Genomic DNA, 22347 nt, shown 5'->3' on the forward strand with positions numbered 1-22347 from the left:
CCAGTGAGACTGTTGTCAAGGTGGTGAGACAGATTCCTAGTGCTCCTTACTCCATCTTCCCCAAAATCTCCATTGTGAAGGCATTTTTGCTGATCCAGGAGAAAGTTAAGAAATTGTGTCCCTAGTTACTTCTCAAGGAGGAGACAGAAGAGAAACCCAGAGCCTTTGTGTGTGTGTTGGAAAGTGGGGTAGGGGGAGAAGAGCAGTGTGTGATAACCTCGCCACACATAAAGCAGGGATCTGAAGTGCTACAGCCTCAAGTTAAAAATAAATCCCTCAGTGACTTGAAGTTGGGGTTTAATCACCTAGGGATTAAATGAGCTTCACCTATCCAGGGAAGCTCATTATCTTGAACTTGGTTTAAGATAGCCCCAAGCTCGAATGTCCATATACACCTGCAGACACATATACAAATCTCTCTGGAAAACAGTATCTTCATCCCAAGTCCTTCAAGTATAATTTTCTGCTCATGGTCAAAGATAACCTCATATAAAAGGAGGAAAAAATCATAAGAACTAACAGATACAACAGACAACAGAAACAAACTCATAGACTTCAAATATAGTAATAGTAATATATTTAGAGAAATAAAACACAAGTCAGAAAATATCTTTAGAGAACAGGATAGTGTAAAAAGTGGCATATTTGAAAAAGTATCAAATACTTATCATTTCTTAAATACAACTTAAGCATTAAAAAATCAAATTAAAAACACTTAAATAAAACCTCATATTCTCCTATGCCAGAGAGAAAAAAGTTTGATTTGCTAAGAAACTTTGGTCTCCTAATTCAGCATTTCTCTGTCATATGTAAAAAGCATTTGAATTCAGTATTAGAAACTAGATAAATACTTTACATATGATTTAGTCAGGTCTCAGGTACCAAGGATGAAATTCCAGAAAACTCGAGTCCTAGGACTCCAAATAGCTGATTTCTTTGAACACATTTTCTTCCTTTATTGTACACGGTGCTATGGTTCCCTTCATGTGATTGGCTTAAAAAACAAGAAACATTCTTTTTCAGTCCTTTGACTGAAAAAATCATGCAAAGTGTCTGTTGTTCAATCACTAAGTTTTGTCCAACTCTTTGGAACCTCATGGACTATAGCACTCCAAGCTTCCCTGTCTTTCACTGTCTCTTGAAGTTTGCTCAAACTCATGTTCACTGAGTCAGTGATGCCATCCAAATATCTCACCCTCTGTCGTCCCTTCTCCTCCTGCCTTCAATCTTTCCCAGCATCAGCGTCTTTTCTAATGAGTTGGCTCTTCACATTAGGTGGCCAAAGTATTGGAGCCTCAGCTTCAGTCCTTCCAATGAATATTCAGGGTTGATTTCCTTTAGGATTGACTGGTTTGATCTCCTTGCAGTCCAAGGGACTGTCTAGAGTCTTCTCCATTACCACAATTGGAAAGCATCAATCCTTTGGCCTTCTGTATGGTCCAACTCTTGCATCTGTACATGACTACTGGAAAAACGATAGTAAAGTGTCTACATACTAGTAAAAACTCCTTTCCAGGTTTCCCCTTAAAATACATATATATTAACATATATATTACATTTTTATAATTTTTAACGTATCTCTGGTATGTCTGGCAATACCACTGCAAATTAACGATGAAAAAATAAGACTTCAGGTTATGAAATCCTAATTCTACCTCTCCTACTACTGTTCATTTGAGGCCTTAATTTCTTAATTTTTCCATCTATAAAATGAAGCTTTATAACATTTTCAATGCTATTTCACATCAAAGCCAAGTTTTTATATTTATTGGAGAAAATAAAACAAAACTCAGGCTCATGTTTGAGGATCATTACCAGCACTTGCTTGAGACTCGACAAGTGATAAATTGTTGGCATCCTTACACTTCAGTAGAGGAGCAGCAGAAATTAAGCGTATCATTGATAAAAGAAGTTGTAGGGTTCTCGGGTCTATTTCCAAGATGAAAGTCACTTTTGGGGAAGGTCAAAGTATCCTAAGTTTTATAAGGGCACAGGAATGGCTAAGGAGGTAACTCTCAAGACAAGCTGGTAAGGAGGAATCTCAAGGTTCAAATCTTGGAGGTGAACACTGGGTTCACATTGGTTAAATAAATTGAAGCCCCATCATTTCCTAAACTATCTGTTCAGCTATTAAGTCTTGCCTTCAGGGGAATTTTCTACACCCGATTGTATGCTAACAAAACTAAAGCCAGAAAGCACATACTATTTATGCAGTTAGGTATTTTTCCTAGACACATTAGTAACCATTAGTTGTCATGTATGTATGAAGAGATATAATATTTTCTAATGCTTTTCTTTATCCCCATAAAAGATTCACGCAATTTCGTATAGTTCTTGGAGATTTTAATTTTGCTGGCATTCAGCAAGCCAATCGTATCTTGGGACCCATTTACTTCATCACTTTCATCTTTTTCGTGTTCTTTGTCCTGCTGGTAAGAAAGATCGAATATACTCCCTTTTTTTGCTTATGCTTTTCAGAATAAAAAATATAATTACTAATTTAGAAGAAATTACAGTATCACTCCTTAGTTGTCAGAACACTTACATTTATTAAGAACTGTGTAGATTTCTAGTAATCCAGCAAGTCTAAGTGATTTTAAGTTGTCCAATGGAGAATGTGACCATAATAGTTACCATCTGAGTGTTTACTGTATGCCAAGAGTTCCTAAATCTTTTACACATATAACTTCAATGTCCCAGGTCTCTCCAGCCTGGGATATTTCACACCAGTAAGTATGAATCAGGTCATTCATATTCTGCCCATCACAACAGCTTTTGGCCCTTATGGCTGAAAGCTGACACTCTGTCATTTTTATGAGTCCCCAGAATTTATGAGTCTCTCACATGTGCTGGGGACAAACCTATTTGGCCTTCTTAATCAAGGAACTTGCTTTTCTACTCAAAGCACTGCTACTGTCCTCCATGACAACTTTTTTTTTTTGGTCATGCACAGCAGTTATACCCTGATGGTGGGCAGGAGTCCTCAAAGCAACAGATCTGGGCCACAGAGAAATGTGGAGAGGTGGGCTTGAGATTAAGAATACTCTCTCCACAATTCTGTGTTAATCTGCACACTGGTAGTTTTAAGAGCCCTAGTAAAACTGTACATTTAAAAACTCTACAGAATTTTAAAGGAAAAAAAAAAAAAAACCTATGAACACATATTATTCTAAGTTTTCTTCTGATATCTAACATTAATAAATTTCTATATATTAACCAGTTTATATGCACTATTTTACATTGTTTTTCCCATTTATCATAAACATACTTGCCCATATCCACACACTAAATATTTCCCATTCCACTACATTTTTTTATATATAGTCTGAGAGCCATCTCTCTCTTACTGAGCATGTTACTTTTAAAATTTAAATCTAATTTTACAAATCCCAGCACCTGTCTAAGCCATTAACTTTTAAACTAAATTTTTACTGAAATACTTCATTTGACTATTTCTCCTCAGAACATGTTCTTGGCAATAATTAATGATACCTATTCTGAAGTGAAAGCTGACTATTCAATAGGCAGAAGGCCAGATTTTCAACTTGGTAAAATGATTAAAAAGGTATGTATATCAAATTCTCCTCATCAGAATTCTGAGGCCAATCTTGTTTGGTTGATACCCCAAGTGGTAGTGCAGGGAGGGGTTTGGGGTTTTTGCTTTGGAAGGCAATGGCACCCCACTCCAGTACTTTTGCCTAGAAAATCCCATGGACGGAGGAGCCTGGTAGGCTGCAGTCCATGGGGTCGCTGGAGTTGGACACGACTGAGCAACTTCACTTTCACTTTTCACTTTCATGCATTGGAGAAGGAAATGGCAACCCACTCCAGTGTTCTTGCCTGGAGAATCCCAGGGACGGGAAGCCTGGTGGGCTGCCGTCTATGGGGTCGCACAGAGTCGGACACGACTAAAGCGACGCAGCAGCAGCAGTGTTACTCGTATTTGTACTGTTTCACTACCAGGAGGAATGTTCTCTGGCTTTAAAAATGTGACCAGAAAGTATTTCAGAGTTCAAGTATATCAAAAAGCTATTGATCACTAAATGCAAAGCGCTATTTTCTGTATGGAAATATCTTCTTATCTGTTCTAGCCTCTTTCCTTGCCAGCCCAGTTTGGATCATATCACTTCTCTGCTCAAAATTCTTCAAAGTTTCCCTGGGCTTGTCAAAATTAAGTTCAAATTCTTTATTCAAACATTCAAGGGACTTCTCTAGTCTCAAAGTGTCAATGTATCTTTATTCATTAAGTATACAATTTTTACTTTCTATGCTTCCATTTACAGCACTGCATGCGCCAGCTAATATTTTGAGCACATGCTTGCTCTCATTGTGTCCTCTGGGCCTCTGCTCATGTCATTCCCTGACATTGCAGGAATATTCCCTCTGCTCTCTCACTGACATTCTATTCTCCCTGTCAGAGAGGAATCTTCCTTTTCCTCTCAACATGTATTATGAATTGTAGCAGAGTCATGTGTATACCATTCTATCTCTGCACATCCTCAGCTCTAACCATAGCATTTCACATTCAAAATGTCCTATTAGCTGTGGGGTTCAGGGGCGCTTAAGAACTCTGTCCAAGAACTTATCTGTGAAAGTAATCTATTAATATGTTCCCCAATGAGATTCCCATGTGGCTCAGCTGGTAAAGAATCCACCTGCAATGCGGGAGACCTGGATTCAATCCCTGGGTTGGGAAGATCCCCTGGAGAAGGGAAAGGCTATCCACTCCAGTATTCTGGCCTAGAGAATTCCATGGACTATAGTCCATGGGGTGGCAAAGAGTCAAACATGATTGAGAGACTTTCACTTCACTTCATTTCAGTGAGCTTAACTGTGGGGTTTTTATCTTTTATCTCTTGATTATGATGTTGGTTATGTGCACTAAAGTATTAATATCATCAATGCAAGAAACCATAATATTTTTAAAAGATTTTCCCCAAAATTCAAGTGTGATGCCAACTTTTTCACCAGAGGCAGAAACTGTAAGTAGTGACAAGGTGAAAGAAGGAGAACCATAGTCTTTGCCTCTACATTTCTTAGGGCAGCAAGCCCCTAAAGGCAAGCATTCCCTCTCTCCTTTACCTTAGACAAAAATTAAAACTACAGAATATATTTCTTATGAACTTTTAAACTATTTTAAATTATGCCCAGAGTTACAACAATGCTCTTGAAAAACTCAAACTAAAAAAACCTGAAACAGATGAAGACAAGAAACGGTAAGATGACTTTTCTTCAATTTTTAACTTACCACTTTAAAGCTCTATATTAGAAACTTTCAGTGAGAGTAAGGTTTTGATTATCAACCACCATTTGATGTGCTGATTCTAAATAAGTTGTTAAGACATCAGTAGCACCTCATAATTTCTGAGTGTCATGAAACTCTAAACTAATTTAAAATGAATATAAGGCATGCCATGCCACTCAGAGAAAGCTTTAACAGATAGCAACATGATTTAACACCTTTAATAGGAAAGTAATGTTCCTCTTAAAAAGGTAAGAAATTATTTTAGTACATGCACATTAACACATGTTTTTAGCTACTGAAGTAAAGAAATTTTTACACAAAATATATAAGAATATACTTACATTTATTGCATCATTTTGGTGTCAAAATGCTTCCCAAATACAGATCTCTGGAAGTGGGACATAATATAAACATGTTTTTACAGCTAGAGATATGATACTTTAGAGAACTTATTAATGACAACACTGTCTAAATAATTAGTGTTATCAGAAAGAAGAGAAATGTAATTCATCCTTAATATAGATCTGGTAGTATTTTATACTGTCATTTTCCTTTTTACTATCATATGCCTGTGTTTTTTATTTCATATTCTCAGTATGGAAAACAAAGATTTGGCCGAAAAAGCCAGAAGAGAAGGTTTTGATGAAAAAGTAAGATTTTAATTTTTTCATAAAGAAGTGATAGCTTTATTAGAAAAAGTTCTTATTAAGAACTGAATGATTTGCTTTCTTCAGAGCAGTAGTTGCTACCTCCAGATTTTTCCCAGGATCTAGATCCTTTTTTATTTAGGACAAATTGTTTGGATTCCAGATATTCCTTCTCCCTTATCGGTGCTCTTTGCCAGACACCCTCATCCTATAGCTGTACCCTTCACTGTGGGATTAGCACACAGAGTTTAATGAGTATATTCTATTGAGATAATTATGTAATCATTCTCTTATAATCATTAATGTGATGAATCACTTCAATGATTTTTGCTGTGTTTCAAAGTTGTAACGTATCTATTCAACAAATGACAACATATATATGTTTACTAAATAATTATCAAGCAAATCTTCACATACCACCACCCAAGTGAAAAAATAGAACACTGCTCTACTTCTGGATGCTTCCCACTCTCCAATATACTGAGAAAGAGAACAGCAAGATTGAGAGATAAGTATGTACACTGCTAAAGTGAGGGTTCTCATTATCAGACAATGGAATTGCACAAATGGAAAGGTTGAAGGTTAAAATGAACGTTGTGTTGGATTAGAATCGCAGGAGTGTCTGTCTATATGTGAATGTATCTTCTAGTTCTGTACATTGAGAAAGCTAGAGTGACATCCTAGTAGCGATGACACAAGTGTCCAGACCTTGGGTTTCCAAATACCATGCTCCTCTAAAAGGAACCAGTGCTCCTTGGAAATACAGTTAATTCCAGGACTGGAAAGTACAGGTGCTTTGTACTATATACTCCACATAGAATGATGGAGATTTCATAAAAGGACACAAAAAGTCAATGTGGATGGGGCTCCCACTGGCCAAGTCTGGGACTATTTAAGCACTGTAATGAATAAAAGAGGATTCCATGAGTCCACACTGATCTAAATATTTACATGAATAAAAGTCTGAGGAAGAACAGTACATTTCCATACCTCTCCACAAAATACTTAGTACCAAAAGAAAAGGAATAATGTTAGGGTAGAGAAGTCTGGAATCAGTACCATTAACAGTACCAGAACTAAACTAAAATCACATGCCACCTGATAGAACACTGAGAGAAAACACAATCTCTTCTACAAAATTTTCAGAGATGCATAACATGACAAAACACTACATAAAAGAAACTGAGGGACATTTCTAGAAAATACTGGCCTATCTTCTTCAGAAGTGTCAAGGTCATGAAAGTCAAGGTAGAGCTGAGGATCTACACCAGACTGAGATTAAAAAACAGGTAAACACAGTGCATAATCCTGGACTGGATCCTTTTACTATAAAGGGCATCACTGGCACAACTGGGGAATTTGAATGGGGAACTGAGGATTTAGATGGTAATAACCCATCACTATTAATTTTCTGACTCTGATGCTTATACTGTCTGCCTAAAGAAGAATGTCCTTATATGAGGAAAATACACACTCAAGTATTCAGAGGTAATAAGGCATTTGTGTTGGCAACGTTAAATACTTCAAAGGATAAAAAGTATTTGTGTTGTTCTTACAACTTTTCTGTAAGTTTGAGATTCTTTTAAAAAACAAAACTATCATTCAGCAAGCCATTTCGGAAATAAAAGACAACATAAACTTTTAAAAGACATCTACTGTGTACCTGGGAAAAAATACCTAATATGAACATGAGACTTATCCAAGTAAACTTAGATTTACTTAGAAATCTAAGAAAATTAGATTAGCACATCATTCAGCACCATAAATCAACAAAACACCTACAATACATGCAAGGAAAGAAAATGTAAGCCAGGATTTTTTTATATCCAGCAAAGCTGTGCTTCAAGTAGAAAGGCTCCAACAGTTTTGAAATGTAAAAACTTGGGGAAAACCACTGTATTCCTGAGGATTCTATGTGAGGATCATCTTCAGCAAAACAAGAGATGATTGAGATATTTTAGAAAAAGAAGGGAGAAGATACAACACAGAAAAAGCTGACTACTTATTTCATATGTAATAGCTAAAATGCTGAAGAATTCTCATTTAGAGTTAATAACCAAAAAGAAGAAGCTTTACATATTTAAGAGTATAGTAGTAAATACAATATTGTTTTATTAATTTTAAAACATTTTTCCATATTTTAATATCTTTGAAATTAAGATGTACCTTATAATTGATAACGTGCCATATTTTAGCTGGTGGCAATATTTTTCCTAAATAGCACATAGAATGGTGTAATGGGTTTTATGATAGACTCCATCTCTTAGATACAACAAAATATGGTAATATGATTAAATATATCTGGGAAGTAGAGAGGAAAGAAATGAAGAGGAAGAAATTACAACCCAATTTTTGTTGAACTTCTTTGGTTCTTGTGGAGGGAACCAAAACAAGAAAGGGATGACCTAGGATGTATGAAAAGATACATGACCACAAAAACAAAAATACATACATTCCTAAAAGGAAGCAGTACCAAAACTGAAGATATATCACATGGTAAGACTTTAAATATACCTTAAAACAATATAACTGTGACCACATATATCTGATGTATCAGTAAAGACAAATAAGCTTAATTTACTTTAAAAGAAAATGTTTTCAGATTGAATCACAGAGCAACACCTAATTCTATGTTATAGCCTAAAATATATACCTAAAACAAAGTGACTTAGAATAGTTAAGTATAAAAGCATGAGCCAAGGTAAAAAGGTAAGCAAAATTATCAGCAGATACAACGTAATATAAGTCAAGGTAGAATTCTAAACCAGAAGTTCTAAATGAGACAAAGGGCACTTTATAAGGCTAAGATCAACTTTAATAGTCATGATTATCTATGCACCAAATAATATGGCATCAACTTCCATAAAGACTACTAGACTTAAGAAAATGGAAAACACTTAAGAATGCACTAAAAGTAGAGAATAGATCAAGAAAAAAAAAAATGAAAGGATTTAAAGATACGTATGTGATGAATAAAGTGACTGTACAGTTATGTATTAACCTGTGTACTCTCAGAAGATATACCTGGTTTTTCAAAAATCCACTCATGAAAATAGATACTTTGGGCCATAGAGAAAACCTCAATAAATTTAAAATTTATCAAAACTGAGCCCAAAAGAGACTTTTAAATCCATTCTATAGAAGAAATAAAGTCATCAAAGAACTACTTCTAAAGTAACACATGTATACCTGTGGCGGATTCATTTCGATATTTGGCAAAACTAATACAATACTGTAAAGTTTAAAAATAAAATAAAATTTAAAAATAAATAAATAAATAAAGTAATTCAGGCCCAGATGGTTTCACAAGGGAATTTTACCAAATTTTTAAGGAATAAATAATTTCAAGTTATTTGATTTGTTCCAGAGTGAAGAGAAAACTGAAAACTTCTAAACTATTTTTATAAAGCAAATATATAGTGATTCTAAGAACTGGTAAAGGTTGTATTCTTCAAAAAACAAAACAGAAAAAGAAAATATCACATATATCATAAAGCAAAAATCCTAGATAAGTATTAGCAAACAGAATCCAACAAAATACCATATGACTCAGATAGGATTTATTCTAAGAATGTAAAGATGATTTAAAACTATATAATCAACTAAGTAACATAATTCATTCTATTTATAAATCAAAACAGGAAAATCACATTATTATTTTCCATAGATGCTGGGTATTTGATAAGATTCAACATCAATTTTGAGCGGGAAAACAAAACAGGAATCAACGGACTCTTACTTGACATGATAAAAACAAATTTACCTCACCCCAAAGCTAGCACCTTACCTAACAGGAAAACACTGGACATGTCAAGGACAAGACAAAGATGTATTAGAAGGATCAGTCAGAAGAATTAAGCAGGAGAATTACACGAGGAGTACAAGAGTTGAAAAGGAAAAAGTAAAAACTACCTCTATTTGAGATATGATTCTCTTTTTCAGGTATATAATGAACTGAAAAATTATGACAAAAACATTAGGTAGTAGGAAAAAATAATTTACATAAATACAGTCGTCATGTCATATATGCAAACATCAATCAGTTCATTAAATAATAGAAGAATCTATAAGAGCAACAAAATAAAAATGCCCAGGGATTAATTTTTAAACATTTAAAAACCAAGATAAGGAAAAATTGAAAACATTCCTTAAAAACAAAAAACACCTTACCAAATGACATACTTCATGTATGAGTGAGGACCTAGTCAGGAAAATGTAAATGATACTATGTATTTCAAACAGAGAAAATTACAGAGAATTGGTTACACAGGTACTGGAAGACAGAAACAGTAAAAAACACTGAAGCAACTCACAAATAATAACTGTAGAAGGATACTACCACTCCCAGGGCTAAGGTTACAAAAGGTGGGTTTATCAGAACCTAAGACACTTAAGAAGGGGCCTGGAGCTGTTGCTCAGGCCTCTGGGGTCACCTCCACCCCACCTCTACTGCTCCTGATACTTCTTAGGGAGTGTGATGAATCTAATTCTGGGGAAGCCAAAAGAAGCTGGACCATTGCAGGCTGGAGCCAAACACTGCTGGAGATAACTATACTATCACGTGCAGAAGCAATGCTGATAGAAAACAAGAACCTTCTCCCTGCCATCATCCAATAAGGCAGAACCTAATAAATCTGGTAGCAAGAGAGTCTGGGGAATGAGGTTTGCAAAGCATGAGACCCAGCATCAAAGCATATAAAAGAGCATATGTAAGAGTATAAGAGGGCAAATTTTCAGTTGAGAGATATTAGATGAATGGTCAGCCCAATTCACCCCTTTGGCAATTTAGTACACACTTGAACTTCCATAAAATGACAATATTTCTAGTTTCCATCTAATAAGATGGAACTATCCTATATACAAATGAAAGCACTCTTATTTTTTCCCCAGAAGGGGAGAAGCAAAGTACCAAGAGTAACTGTGGCCACCTCTGGATGACATTAAGATCTTTTCAACTCGGATCACAATTCCTTAAGAACTCAACGTGTAAACTAAACGAGTTTATTTTTAGACATGGAAGTATTAAGAGGCACTGCTCAAAGAATTCCCTGGCTTCCAAACACAGCCCTCTCAGCTCATTTTGTAGCAACACCAATTTCTCCTTGGTAACTGGGATGAGTCACCTCAGTGACTTCTTTGCCTGCTCATTCAGTAGCCTGAGGAATCCCAAATAGCCTGAGGAATCCCAAATAGCCAGGTGGTGATCTAAAACTCAAGTCAACTGTGTCCCTTGGTGGAGGTACACAATCTACAAGGGTCTGTTTCTTTAGACCTTCTCAGTTACCAACCAGTCATCAGTTAGGGTCCAGTCCGAAAAACAGAAACATGTTACGTAGTTCAAAAAGAGGGGTTACATCACAGAATTCATTTCTGAGCATGAAAGAACTGCAAGAACCATTGTGGAACGCCCAATTAATCCACAAACAATTCTAAGCAGTTATCACCTACAGGGAAGAGGTGGAGTGACTAGAACCTAGGAGCTTGTGCAAATGCCCCCACCTAGTTGCTGCTCTATGAGGAAATGTATTATTTATCTATGAATGTCAAGGAAAGCTTCATAGAAAACTGATGGTTGAGATGGGTTTTTTGAAGGATTTGAAGGATGTATATTTCACCAGGAAGTGGAATGGGAATAAGCCAATATTCATAATTTTAAAAACCCCTAACCCTGCTAACCAGTTCTAACACCAAGTTCTCTTGGTGACTCTGCTTATGCATAAACCTCAAAACCAGGCAGGGCAAAAAGCCAGAGCAGCTCAAAAATCACAGCCCTGGAGAGTAAAGTTTAAGATTCTCAACCCTGTGATGCTTATGTGCCATAGGCCTGAAATAGAGAAAAATATAAAGGTTGCAGCACATGCTTTTCCTCTAACTTTACAGGAGATTCAAAGTGCAGAGCAGATGAAAAAATGGAAAGAGAGGCTTGAGAAAAAGTATTATTCTACAGAAATTCAAGATGACTACCAGACTGTCACTCAACAAGAATTCCGAGAGTAAGCATTTGTTCTAACCAGGGTACTATGGAATATCACAATATGAGGACTGGGGACATCCCATAATTTTCCTGAACCCAGAATCTTATTCTATTAAGATGCCACATTTTTCCCCAGTTTTACCCAATTTTAAAGTAACATAGAAAGCATAAGACTCCATTTATTTAAATGGAAGGTGAGAGGAAGACCAACTGCTTTTGTCCTTAACATATCTAAATAACAGGAAATGCCATTTATACTTGACATGCATAGCAAATACTGTGCTCCACACAGCTTTAGAATATTAGATCTGTAACTGACCATACTAGGCATGTTTTGGGACCTTAAAATACTATCCTCCCAAAGTATTTCACAATAGGCACTAATAACCTACTGTCTCCTTAGGTACAAAAATGTTACTGACTCATTCTCTATCTCCTTCTAAATTATCCTCTAGCCTCTTTTTATATGCTGTGGAGCTGGAGAAAGAATTACACTATGTCAGTTTAAAACTAAACCGAGTGATGAGGAAGGTTTCAGCTCTACAATACTGAAAAAAAGTGGAGGTGAGAATCTGTGGTACAATCATGGCGCATTTCTAACAATTTATTCCTGAACTGAGTTAGTTCCTAAATTTGTCCCCATTTCGGATACATTTTAAAAGCACAAAACCAGCCACCATCAAACTATCATCAGGGTCAATGATAATCATCAAATTATTTCTAGGAATGGGACACAATATACAATCTATGCACATTACAATATGCCTCCACAATACATACACACAGGTACAGGTAAAGACTTTTATAATGAGATTTATTATTAAATTCTAGGAATGAAAATGCAAAGTATAAAATAATATTGCTTTTAGTTCTTGGGGCAGGTCTCTAAGTAAATGGTTTAGTAAGTAAAGACACTTTTCACAGTGTTACACAGAGTATAAGAACTGCTGGTATTCTCATCACACACCATGTTCTAACTTCATGGGCCAATAAACGTTTAGAATCCTAGAAAACCAATATATAAGACCCCAGGTAAAATAATCTCACCTCCATTCTTCCTAGCTGGAAGTCTCCTGGAAAAAGGCAAAGTGCAGAACAAACATCCCAACCACCTACAGAAATTTCACTAATATCTTCAAATGACAAATTCATCTAGACAGTCTAAAGTAACACATTTGAAATTTCTCAAAAGTGCTTCCTCAATTACTTTATAAAGCAAAATATCCTTGAAAAAGAAAAGAGCAAAGCAGGAGCTTTAGGGTTATAAAAATGCAAGTTATGTTTGGAAAGTATAAATAAAGGTGCTGCAAAAGCACTGTTTGGATGGTTGGGAAATTGTGAACGGCTGGCATTGGGAAACTGCAAGGAAACTTTTCTAATAGAGGTTACCTAAGCCCTCCTAGAAGAGCCACATGTTCTCTTAACCTAAGCAACATTGTTTGACCATAGACTCCCACGTTGTGCTCAATAGTCCCTGGACTGTGAAACTCCAAGGAATTAAATATACTCACCTTCCTCAAACCAAGCTCTTCTCTTAAACACTGTATTTCAAATTTTCTTAATAAGATAACTGACTGCAACAAGAAATGAAGACTATTCTCTCTGCATCTTCTCCCTAGATTTCCAAAGAGAATCAACAACATGGCTCTTCTTTGTCTTACCACTCCCTAGAGCTATAGTCAGTCACGTGGTTTAGTAACCCTGCAGTCTCTCCACATGGTTTCTGGTTGGGGTCATTCAAACAGAGCCTAAGAACATTAAGGCAAGGAATACCTGAGGTTTCTATTTTTTTCTTTTTTAACATCTAGTGAAAAAAACAAAAAACATTTACAGAGACTTAGAACATTAAAGTTCTTTTATTACAAAAGTCTATACAATGAGGTGCCAGACACAGCAATGCAATGATACTTACAGTCATATATATCTATATATTATTTGTATATAGATATACAGCTTTTACTTGTACCAAAGTAAAATTATCACAAACCGCCTAATTCTACCACTTACTGCTGAACTATGACACACAGTACTGTCACATAGCATGCGTGCTGCTATGCTACTTTTTATCTATTCTACTCACAGCCAAACACTAACAGTGAATAACCAACATCATGAAGCAGCTGTTAATTCTAAAATGAAACCAGTCAGGCCAATGACTTATAAAAATATGGTACTAATATAGATTTAGCATTATAAAGAAGGAATATATTATTTAAAACATTTAAATAGTGCATATGGACATTTTTGCATGTGGTATATAAAATAAAACATTCATATAAAACAATACACAGTGCACATTAAATAAGATGTTTGGATATACTCCTGTGTGGAGACTAAAAGACATTAACTAAATGCACACTGCATGATGAATTCAAAATCAAAGTGATAACATCTTTTGGTATTTTCAATTTCACGATTCTAGGTGTACATTATGAATAACCAAGCTGTATCAAAAGGAAACCACATGAAAAGGGCTGGATTTAGTGCTTTATTCCCCAACGTGTTCACTACCAAGGAACATTCCCTCCCCCCAAAAAAGGCATTGCACACACAGGTGAAATGTGAAGTACTAGAAATGCTACTTATTATCAAGCTACTTCATGTGCTATGTAATAGTGCCAGGAGTCTGAGGTTCATGCTTCCCTCACCTTATTAAAGGATGTTGCAAAAGTCTGTGTTTGTATGAAACAAATTATGAATATTAGCTAGTTAAGAAAACCATGCATGAGTCATTGCATGCAAAACATGGGCACAAAGTGAGACACACATCAATCCAAAAAAGCACCAGGAAAAAAATTAACACTTAGATCAAGCCTGATCAGAATATGCTGTTAATGACTATTACATTGTTAGCACAAATAAAGTCACTGTTCTGTGAAATTAATTAGAGAATTATATCAGGAAAGAACCTGAAGAAAAGCCATGCAAACCCAAAGAAAAAAAGATATGCTTAGAGTGTATGACAAGGGGCATACCACAATAATCACATAGCCAGGTGCTTTAAATAGCATGTGACTGAGCAAATCCCTTTAGAGGATGTTTTCTTTATGGATTTTGCTAATTTAAAAAAAAAAAGATGCAACCCTCCCCACAAAGGTACAAGAAAAAATGCAGTGGTATAGCCCTTGTTAAGAAGAGAGTCACTTCAGGCATAATGATTCTTTTGCCAATTTAAGCCCATTTGATTGAACACACAAATCTGAGCACCATCAGTTCCTACATGCTGACAAGGCTATTTTCTCACATTATCTGGAGGTGGGTAGGGGGAAAAAAATGAAGGATCTAATCCAGACAAATCACATCATCACCAACTGATAAACTGCAACTGAGGAAACAAAGAGTAACTTAAGTCCCAAAGGCAGCATGTGATATAATTCAGTTCTGTGTGTGATGTGTGGTGTGTATTTTCACTACACTAATAAGCAAGGTCACTTTTTGGTCTAGCCATTGTTATCTTCATCCAGGAGCTGTGTGACCACTGAACTGCAAAATTTTGCTAACATACTATGGATGAGAAAGCGTCACTTTGGGCATTTAACAGAAATATGTTCCATTGTAGGACTTGAAATTTCAGTTGATTTTGGTTTTTTAAGAAAACATAGAACATAGTTGCATATGTGCACATTTATAGGCTTTTCTTTCAAATTTTCAGTCATTCTGTAAGAAAAAGGCAACCGAAGAAGAATTCAATGTGAAGATTTTCCTCTCAATTTTCTTGAGTAATGAGAAACAAAATAATAAAGTTGGTAATAACAAAAAGCTTCTATCTTCAAAGTTCTTAAAGTTGAAAAGATAAAATATTAGTCTTTTAATAACACGATGTATCTGCAGTACAAAACAATGAAGAAAAGTGGATGTTTGCTAAAGGTAGAGAGGACAGTCTGTGGTTAATATGGAACATCGCACTCCCTAGATAAGGTCTACTTACCCTCCCATCATTTCTCTAGTGGCACCACCAGCAAGTATAAAATGAAACTCTCTTGAGTGCCTGACAGAATGAACTTAAGAACCAGCCAAGTACACACGATGATAGCTTCAGGGAATACAACTGATTTTATGATGTTTTCAAGGACCATATTTTATATGGATTTTGAAGAATCTTGTTTGCTGATAAGAACTTCAAGAAGCCTAAGCTTGGCTTTAATTTTCTTGTACTCCCTGTACTCCTCAAGCACTGGAACACGATCCTCTTTCTGGGCATTCCTAGGGGAGAAAATAAAACTTAGAGATCATCTGGAAAATAAAATCCCACAAGCTGTCATAATGTGAGGCAGAATATTACCCAATATAAGCTCAAATAAAAAACTGCTCTGCAAGAAGTAAAGATTATTGGACTATTTCCCTTCAACCCAACAGAATAGTCCTAAAACACTTCGAATTCTGATCATTGATACTGATAATATCCATTAATGTGTTTGGATATAATGTGTTGATACATTAATGGATATTATCAGTATCAATGATAATTGGAGGTTATAACATAATCAAATATTTTAATAAGACATGCATTGCTAGACTCTGTCAGGTCTGTAAGTGTATTATAAGTTCTAGAGAATTACAGTGAGTCGTTTCTGGCTTCAGTGAATTAAGATGTAAAACATCTTACTGGTAGCAAAAAAGTCGTCTTTCTCACTTTATATTAGGGATCCAATGCAATTCAGTTTAATAATCAGGTAAAACATTGAATTATACTAATTATAAGCAAAGGTTTTTTTCCCAATAAGACAAAGAATTAGAAAGCACTTGGAAAATGCACTTGAGATTTTTTTTTAACCATATATGCCACCCTACAAAGAAGACTCTCTAATATGGTAGTTTCCTCTTATTCATGGGGATACATTCCAAGACCCCCGTGGATGCCTGAAACCAAATCCTATATATACTTTACATTCATACCTATAATAAATTTTAATTTATAAATTAAGACACAGTAAGAGATTAACAATAACTAATAATAAAACAGAATAACTATAACAATACACTCTAATAAAAGTTACGCGAATGTGGTCTCTCTCAAACATCTTACTGTACAAATTTAATGCCTTTTTCATATTATTAATAACTAAACATTTATCATGCATTGGGCCATAACTTTTACAGTCTGAGGTATGATAGCAAAATTAGTACGAATTTATTTTTCCTTCTTCACAATTTCATGGATAGATGTTCTTACTATAGTTCTTAGCAACCTCAGCATATGATTTTTTTTTTTCCTTGACTGATTGAGTTAAGAATTTTCTTTTTCTTTCCGTATCTTCACCCCTCTTTTCACTTTTCTTTCCCTCTTTTCACTTGAAGTACTCTATGGCTTCTCTTTGGCATATCCGAATTGCTAACACATCTACTTTTGTGCTTTAGGACACATTAAGTTAAATAAGGATTAATTGAATACAAGAACTGAGATACTGTGATGGCTAATCTGATAAACGAAATGGATACTGAGTGACTAAGGGGCAGGATATGCTGATCAAAAGGATGATTCACGTCTTGGGTGGGCCAGCACAAGATTTCATCACACTACTCAAAACAGTACATGATTTACACTTTACGAACTGTTCATTTCTAGAACATTCCATTTAATATTTCTGGACCACAGTTAATCATGGTGTAACTAAAACAGACATAAAACTGATGCGGGAGAACTACTACAGAGTTAATGGCTTGGTAAGATCATCTGGTAACATGGAAAAACTCTTCTGAGCCCTGAGATAAATTGTCTCTTCTGAGCCCTGAGATAAATTAATTGTCACTTCTGGCCATAATCTGAATTAGAATGTATTTCCCTTACTTTTAAAAAAGTCCCACTGGGTCAACTGTGCATTACCCAGTTAGATAAAGGCACTGGCCGTACTGTATTACAGGAGCCACAAGACTGCCACAGTAATACACACCTTGGAAGTATGTGTCCTAGAAAGAGACAACACACAACCTAAGCAGCCATGGTCTCAATAGAAGAATCCAAACTAATTGAGAACAACACACATATTTGGGACCCTTTCTAAAAGGAGATCTCATTCACAAACACTTCCAAAAGGGTAAGCTGCTAAGTCGCTTCAGTCGTGTCTGACTCTATGCGACCCCATAGATGAAAGGCCACCAGGCTCCCCCGTCCCTGGGATTCTCCAGGCAAGAACACTGGAGTGGGTTGCCATTTCCTTCTCCAATGCATGAAAGTGAAAAGTGAAAGGGAAGTCGCTCAGTCGTGTCCAACTCTTAGGGACCCCATGGACTGCAGCCCACCAGGCTCCTCCGTCCATGGGATTTTCCAGGCAAGAGTACTGGAGTGGGGTGCCATTGCCTTCTCCATCCAAAAGGGTGGATACTGAATTAAGAAACCTAAAATAACTGCCACTCAACTACACCTCTCTAGGACAATACTGATTTATTTTGTCAGATGTTGTTTATTCCAGCTCTAGCTTTTTCTGCCATTAACAGCAGGGCCGCAAGGAATAAAGGAAGGTTTTTTACTTTTATTTTCAATGCTAGCATCCTTATATGCACAATTTATTTCTATTCTTATCTATTTATTTCAACATATGGGCAGGACATGTGACTTAAGACGAAAGAGGATTAAATTTTGTGATGCTCAAACAAACCTTCCATTTTGTTGATAAAATGCTTCTTCAAAGTCCCGTAATGTTTTACGTAGTTTCTTTTTTTCAGCTCTGGCTTTCCAAAGTTGTTCCAGCAATTCCGGCCTAAAATTCGAACAGGAAGAAAACATCTGAAAGGGTACTTTAAATTCACCATGTTCTTAACAGTGTTTCTAACCCTGGCTGCAAAATCAACTCAGCTGGTGGGCTTCTGGAATAACCAATGTCTAAGATTCACCTTAGAACAATTAAATCAGAATAGCTGCTTGTAGGGCTCAGCATAAGTACTTAAAACAAACACAAAACAACTTCCCACACGATCCTAAAGTAATGCCAGGGCTAAGAATTAGAATCCAAGGCCGCATCAGGTAAAGAAGCTGACAGAGCATAAATGAACCGATAACTCTCAGCTGGTTCCAGCACTTTGTCATACAGCAAATGCAGGACTTTAGTTTCTTCTAATTTTTATCACACACTAATTTTCAATTCAGAAAATGTGAATGACAACACATTTTGTAAAGCACACTTTCTAAAATCATTTTATTTCTTGAGCACTGCATTCATTCTCTCCAAGTATTCAATTATTTAACACTGAAATTTCTTTGCATCTAAATTTTTGAGTATTTCTTACATAAATAGACTAAAATCACAAACCAGGATACATACATAGAAGCTGCTCGAGTACTTGACAATCGGAGATCTAGAGCCAGTTTTTCCTGATTTTCTTCAACATCAGATTCTGAGTTTTCCAATGATGACTGTGCCTGTACAGCAGTTTTCAAGATATCATTTAACTCAGAGGACAGACAAACACCATCTTCTTCTTCTTCCTAAATATATATATGCAAACAGAGAATCAAATATGCCATGGTTTCAACTTTTCCTTTAGGAAGAAGATCACAGAATTATTTCTCTTAAGGACTACCTTGATTTCCTCAAAAAAATGTGCAGTTTCTCCCTCTATGATCGGCTGTAACATCTGACCTCTTCGCTTGGTGGATGGAGATCCCTGTGACAATAAACATACAAATGGGTCACATTTTTATTATTCAAGGAAGATTCACTTTGCTATTACAGATAAAGTATAACAGATCTTAAACTTTATTTTAACAGATCTTAAACTTTATTTTCAAAATCCTAACCATATGCTTTAAAAGTTTGTAGGAATTTCTAACTATATTTTTGCTTTTTACTTGTTATGCATGCATAAGAGTGATAAATGATAATTTATGTCTAGGTAATTTTAAAGAGCTCATTCAATAAATGCTTTTAAAATTCTAACTAAAGAAGTGTCACTGATAATTTAATTGGGAACATTTTTTCTTTTTAACAAAGTGGTCAATTTTCTTGGTCTGAGGACCCCTTTATATTTCTTTTTAAAAAATTAACAGTTCATTAAGATGTAATTCATATACCATAAAATTCACTTTTACAGTATACAATTTAGTGGTGTTTGGTATATTCACAAAGTTGTACAACCATCACCACTATCTGTTTCTAGAACATTTCATCACCTTAAAAGGAAACTGTATTCATTGGCCCTCTCTCCCTAGCCCATGGCAAACAACAATCTATTTTCTGTCTCAGTGGGCTGGTCTATTCTAGATATTTCATACAAACGGAATCAAATACTAAGTGGCCTTTGTGTCCAGCTTTTTTCACTTAACCTAAGTGTTTTTCAAGATTTATCCATGTTATAGTGTGTACCAGTACTTCATCCCTTTGCATAGCAAATAATATTCCACCATACAGACATACCTCATCATGTTTATCTATCAGTTGGCTGCACATCTAGACAGTTTTTTACACTTTAGCTATTATGAATAATGCTACTTTTAAGACATGCCTACAAATTTTTATGTGGACAAATGTTTTCAATTCTCCTGGGTATATCCAAGGAAGAGAACTGCTATGTTATACAGTAACTCAATGTTTAAACTTTTGAGGAACTGCCAGCACCATTTGTTGGAAAAACGATTCTCTCCTATTCTCTTGGCTTAACTTTTAGACTCCAAATTTCTCTTTATGATAGTCAAATTTAGGAGTCCATAAGATCTAGAAATGCTTCCTATAGACTCAGTTTTTAAAGACAAACCTGTGGAATTCTAAGGTGATTTTCATAAATAAATTCAAAGACTACTTATACTATTAGGGAATTATGAAAACATCAGAGACACACAGAAACACTTTGTAATCAAAAGATAAAACCAGTATTAAATAAACTAGCTATGTGTGAAAAAGAGTATACACTATACATGATTCACTGTTGAAAGAAAACTGCTTATATCTAAATAAAGTTCTGTTGAGTGACAGCCAACTAAAAAAATGGCCAGTTTAAAAAAGAATGTTTCTGTAAGGGTTAAATATAAAAGCCTAAAGGGAACCGCTATTCAAGAGGCCATCAACATAAAAATGGCCAGCAAGTTTACATAAACTATAAGCTCCGAAGAATGAATTCACTGATGCAGAATGGGCTACATGCTGTCTTCTATTTGAGCCTGAGACACAGCTAGAGCCCTACCATCTAATGGTTAACTTGGAGATAGCACTCACTATGCACTAAGTTATTAAGAATTTTCTTTTAAAAAAAAATGCACACATATATGAATACGTATTATTTTAATAGACTTTTTCATTTAAAAAGATGAACAAATAGGTTTATATTATTCTGCAGTTAAGGGAACTGATGGCCATCACAAGAGTGATGTATTTTCAAAGACTTGAATTTAAATGGAAAGAAATTAGGCAAGGGTCTGAAATATTGAGTTTTTAATTCTATAAGTAGATGACCTTGGGCACATCACTCCTGAGTCTCAATTTCATCACCTGTGAAATGAGGTTACCATCCTCTATCTGTTGTAACTTAACTTGTCAGGACTTAATAACATAATCATAGATTAAAATGCTTGTAAGAGTGCCTGGGAGATAGTAGTAGGCACTTATTAATTTCCTGTTATTTTAAAACAGTAACCTCACCTTACATACACAATCCTTGTTATCTTGGCTGTGTATTTCTCCAATATACTACTGTATGGACTTTTTTGGAAAGAGTGGGTCTTGGTAAAATGAACTAGATAAATACTCGCATGTTTTACTTACAAGGACAGGAGTGATGCTAGCTCTTGTCAGCATCTGTTTTACAAGTCTGTATCTATCATAGAGAGGTTTAACAATATGCCTTTCTTCCCTGGTCACCTGAAGCAAGAAAAACGGAAATCACCTAGTTATCTGAAATCTAAAATTTCTAAAATATTAGGCAATATGACTTTCCCTCCAATTTTTAAAAAGTTATTTTAAATAGGCAGGTAATCATCCAAATGTAGGAACAATGCTCTATGAAACAGCTCGAAGATGTGGGCCACAAAAGTGATTCATGTTCTTTTAAGACAGGAAATCAAATCTTTTCATCAAGAGAAACATTACCGGCCTTCCATGTTGACTTTCATAATAAAGAAGACTTTTCTGGAGAGAAGTTTTCTCTTCTACCAAATGATCTTTTGTCATTTTCTAGAATTAAAAAAAAAAAAACCCTCCCATTAGCCACATCATTCCCTTCAGCAATGTAAGTAATTTGGTTGAAAGGATCAGCCCTTAGGTTAATAAGAACACATCTTTTCCTTATGGATTTGTAGGCAACGTTTTTCAGTCTCCTAGAGAATCTGGTCTTCTAGTAACTAGGTACCAGTTCCCTCTGGTGGTTTGATTTATATTTTATCTGAATAAGTTATGAACACAAGAGCTTAGTGACCTTGGGTTAGTTACCTTCTTTTCGTTCAATATCCTAATCTGTAAATGGGGATAACATCACCTATCTCATAGGGCTTCCCATGTGGCTTAGCTGATAAAGAAACTGCCTGCAATGTGGGAGACCTGGGTTCAATCCCTGGG

At 35.5% G+C, this 22347-nt stretch overlaps 2 protein-coding genes across 17 annotated transcripts in view; one reads left to right on the top strand and one right to left on the bottom strand.

The window, feature by feature from the left end:
- The window catches only part of PKD2L2 (polycystin 2 like 2, transient receptor potential cation channel), a 45877-nt gene extending 30170 nt beyond the window's left edge, over positions 1 to 15707 (top strand). For both annotated transcript variants that reach the window (XM_061423604.1, XM_061423605.1), the window contains exons 9-15: positions 2312 to 2432; positions 3464 to 3565; positions 5152 to 5216; positions 5841 to 5895; positions 11773 to 11885; positions 12322 to 12430; positions 15519 to 15707. In XM_061423604.1, the coding sequence (XP_061279588.1) occupies positions 2312 to 2432; positions 3464 to 3565; positions 5152 to 5216; positions 5841 to 5895; positions 11773 to 11885; positions 12322 to 12418 (553 nt within the window). In that variant the 3' untranslated portion in view covers positions 12419 to 12430; positions 15519 to 15707. The remainder of the gene's footprint in view (positions 1 to 2311; positions 2433 to 3463; positions 3566 to 5151; positions 5217 to 5840; positions 5896 to 11772; positions 11886 to 12321; positions 12431 to 15518) is intronic.
- Positions 13704 to 22347, bottom strand: part of FAM13B (family with sequence similarity 13 member B) — a 98218-nt gene continuing 89574 nt past the window's right edge. For 11 of the 15 annotated variants that reach the window (XM_061423591.1, XM_061423586.1, XM_061423582.1 and 8 more), the window contains 6 exons: positions 21883 to 21966; positions 21559 to 21654; positions 19385 to 19468; positions 19126 to 19289; positions 18463 to 18564; positions 13704 to 16069 (listed from right to left, as the gene is read on the bottom strand). In XM_061423591.1, coding sequence (XP_061279575.1) covers positions 15946 to 16069; positions 18463 to 18564; positions 19126 to 19289; positions 19385 to 19468; positions 21559 to 21654; positions 21883 to 21966 — 654 coding nt within the window. In that variant the 3' untranslated portion in view covers positions 13704 to 15945. The remainder of the gene's footprint in view (positions 16070 to 18462; positions 18565 to 19125; positions 19290 to 19384; positions 19469 to 21558; positions 21655 to 21882; positions 21967 to 22347) is intronic. The other 4 variants (XM_061423596.1, XM_061423593.1, XM_061423589.1 and 1 more) reach the window with 1 other exon arrangement.

The sequence above is a fragment of the Bos javanicus genome, chromosome 7 (assembly GCF_032452875.1).
Source record: "Bos javanicus breed banteng chromosome 7, ARS-OSU_banteng_1.0, whole genome shotgun sequence".
NCBI classification, from domain to species: domain Eukaryota; kingdom Metazoa; phylum Chordata; class Mammalia; order Artiodactyla; family Bovidae; genus Bos; species Bos javanicus.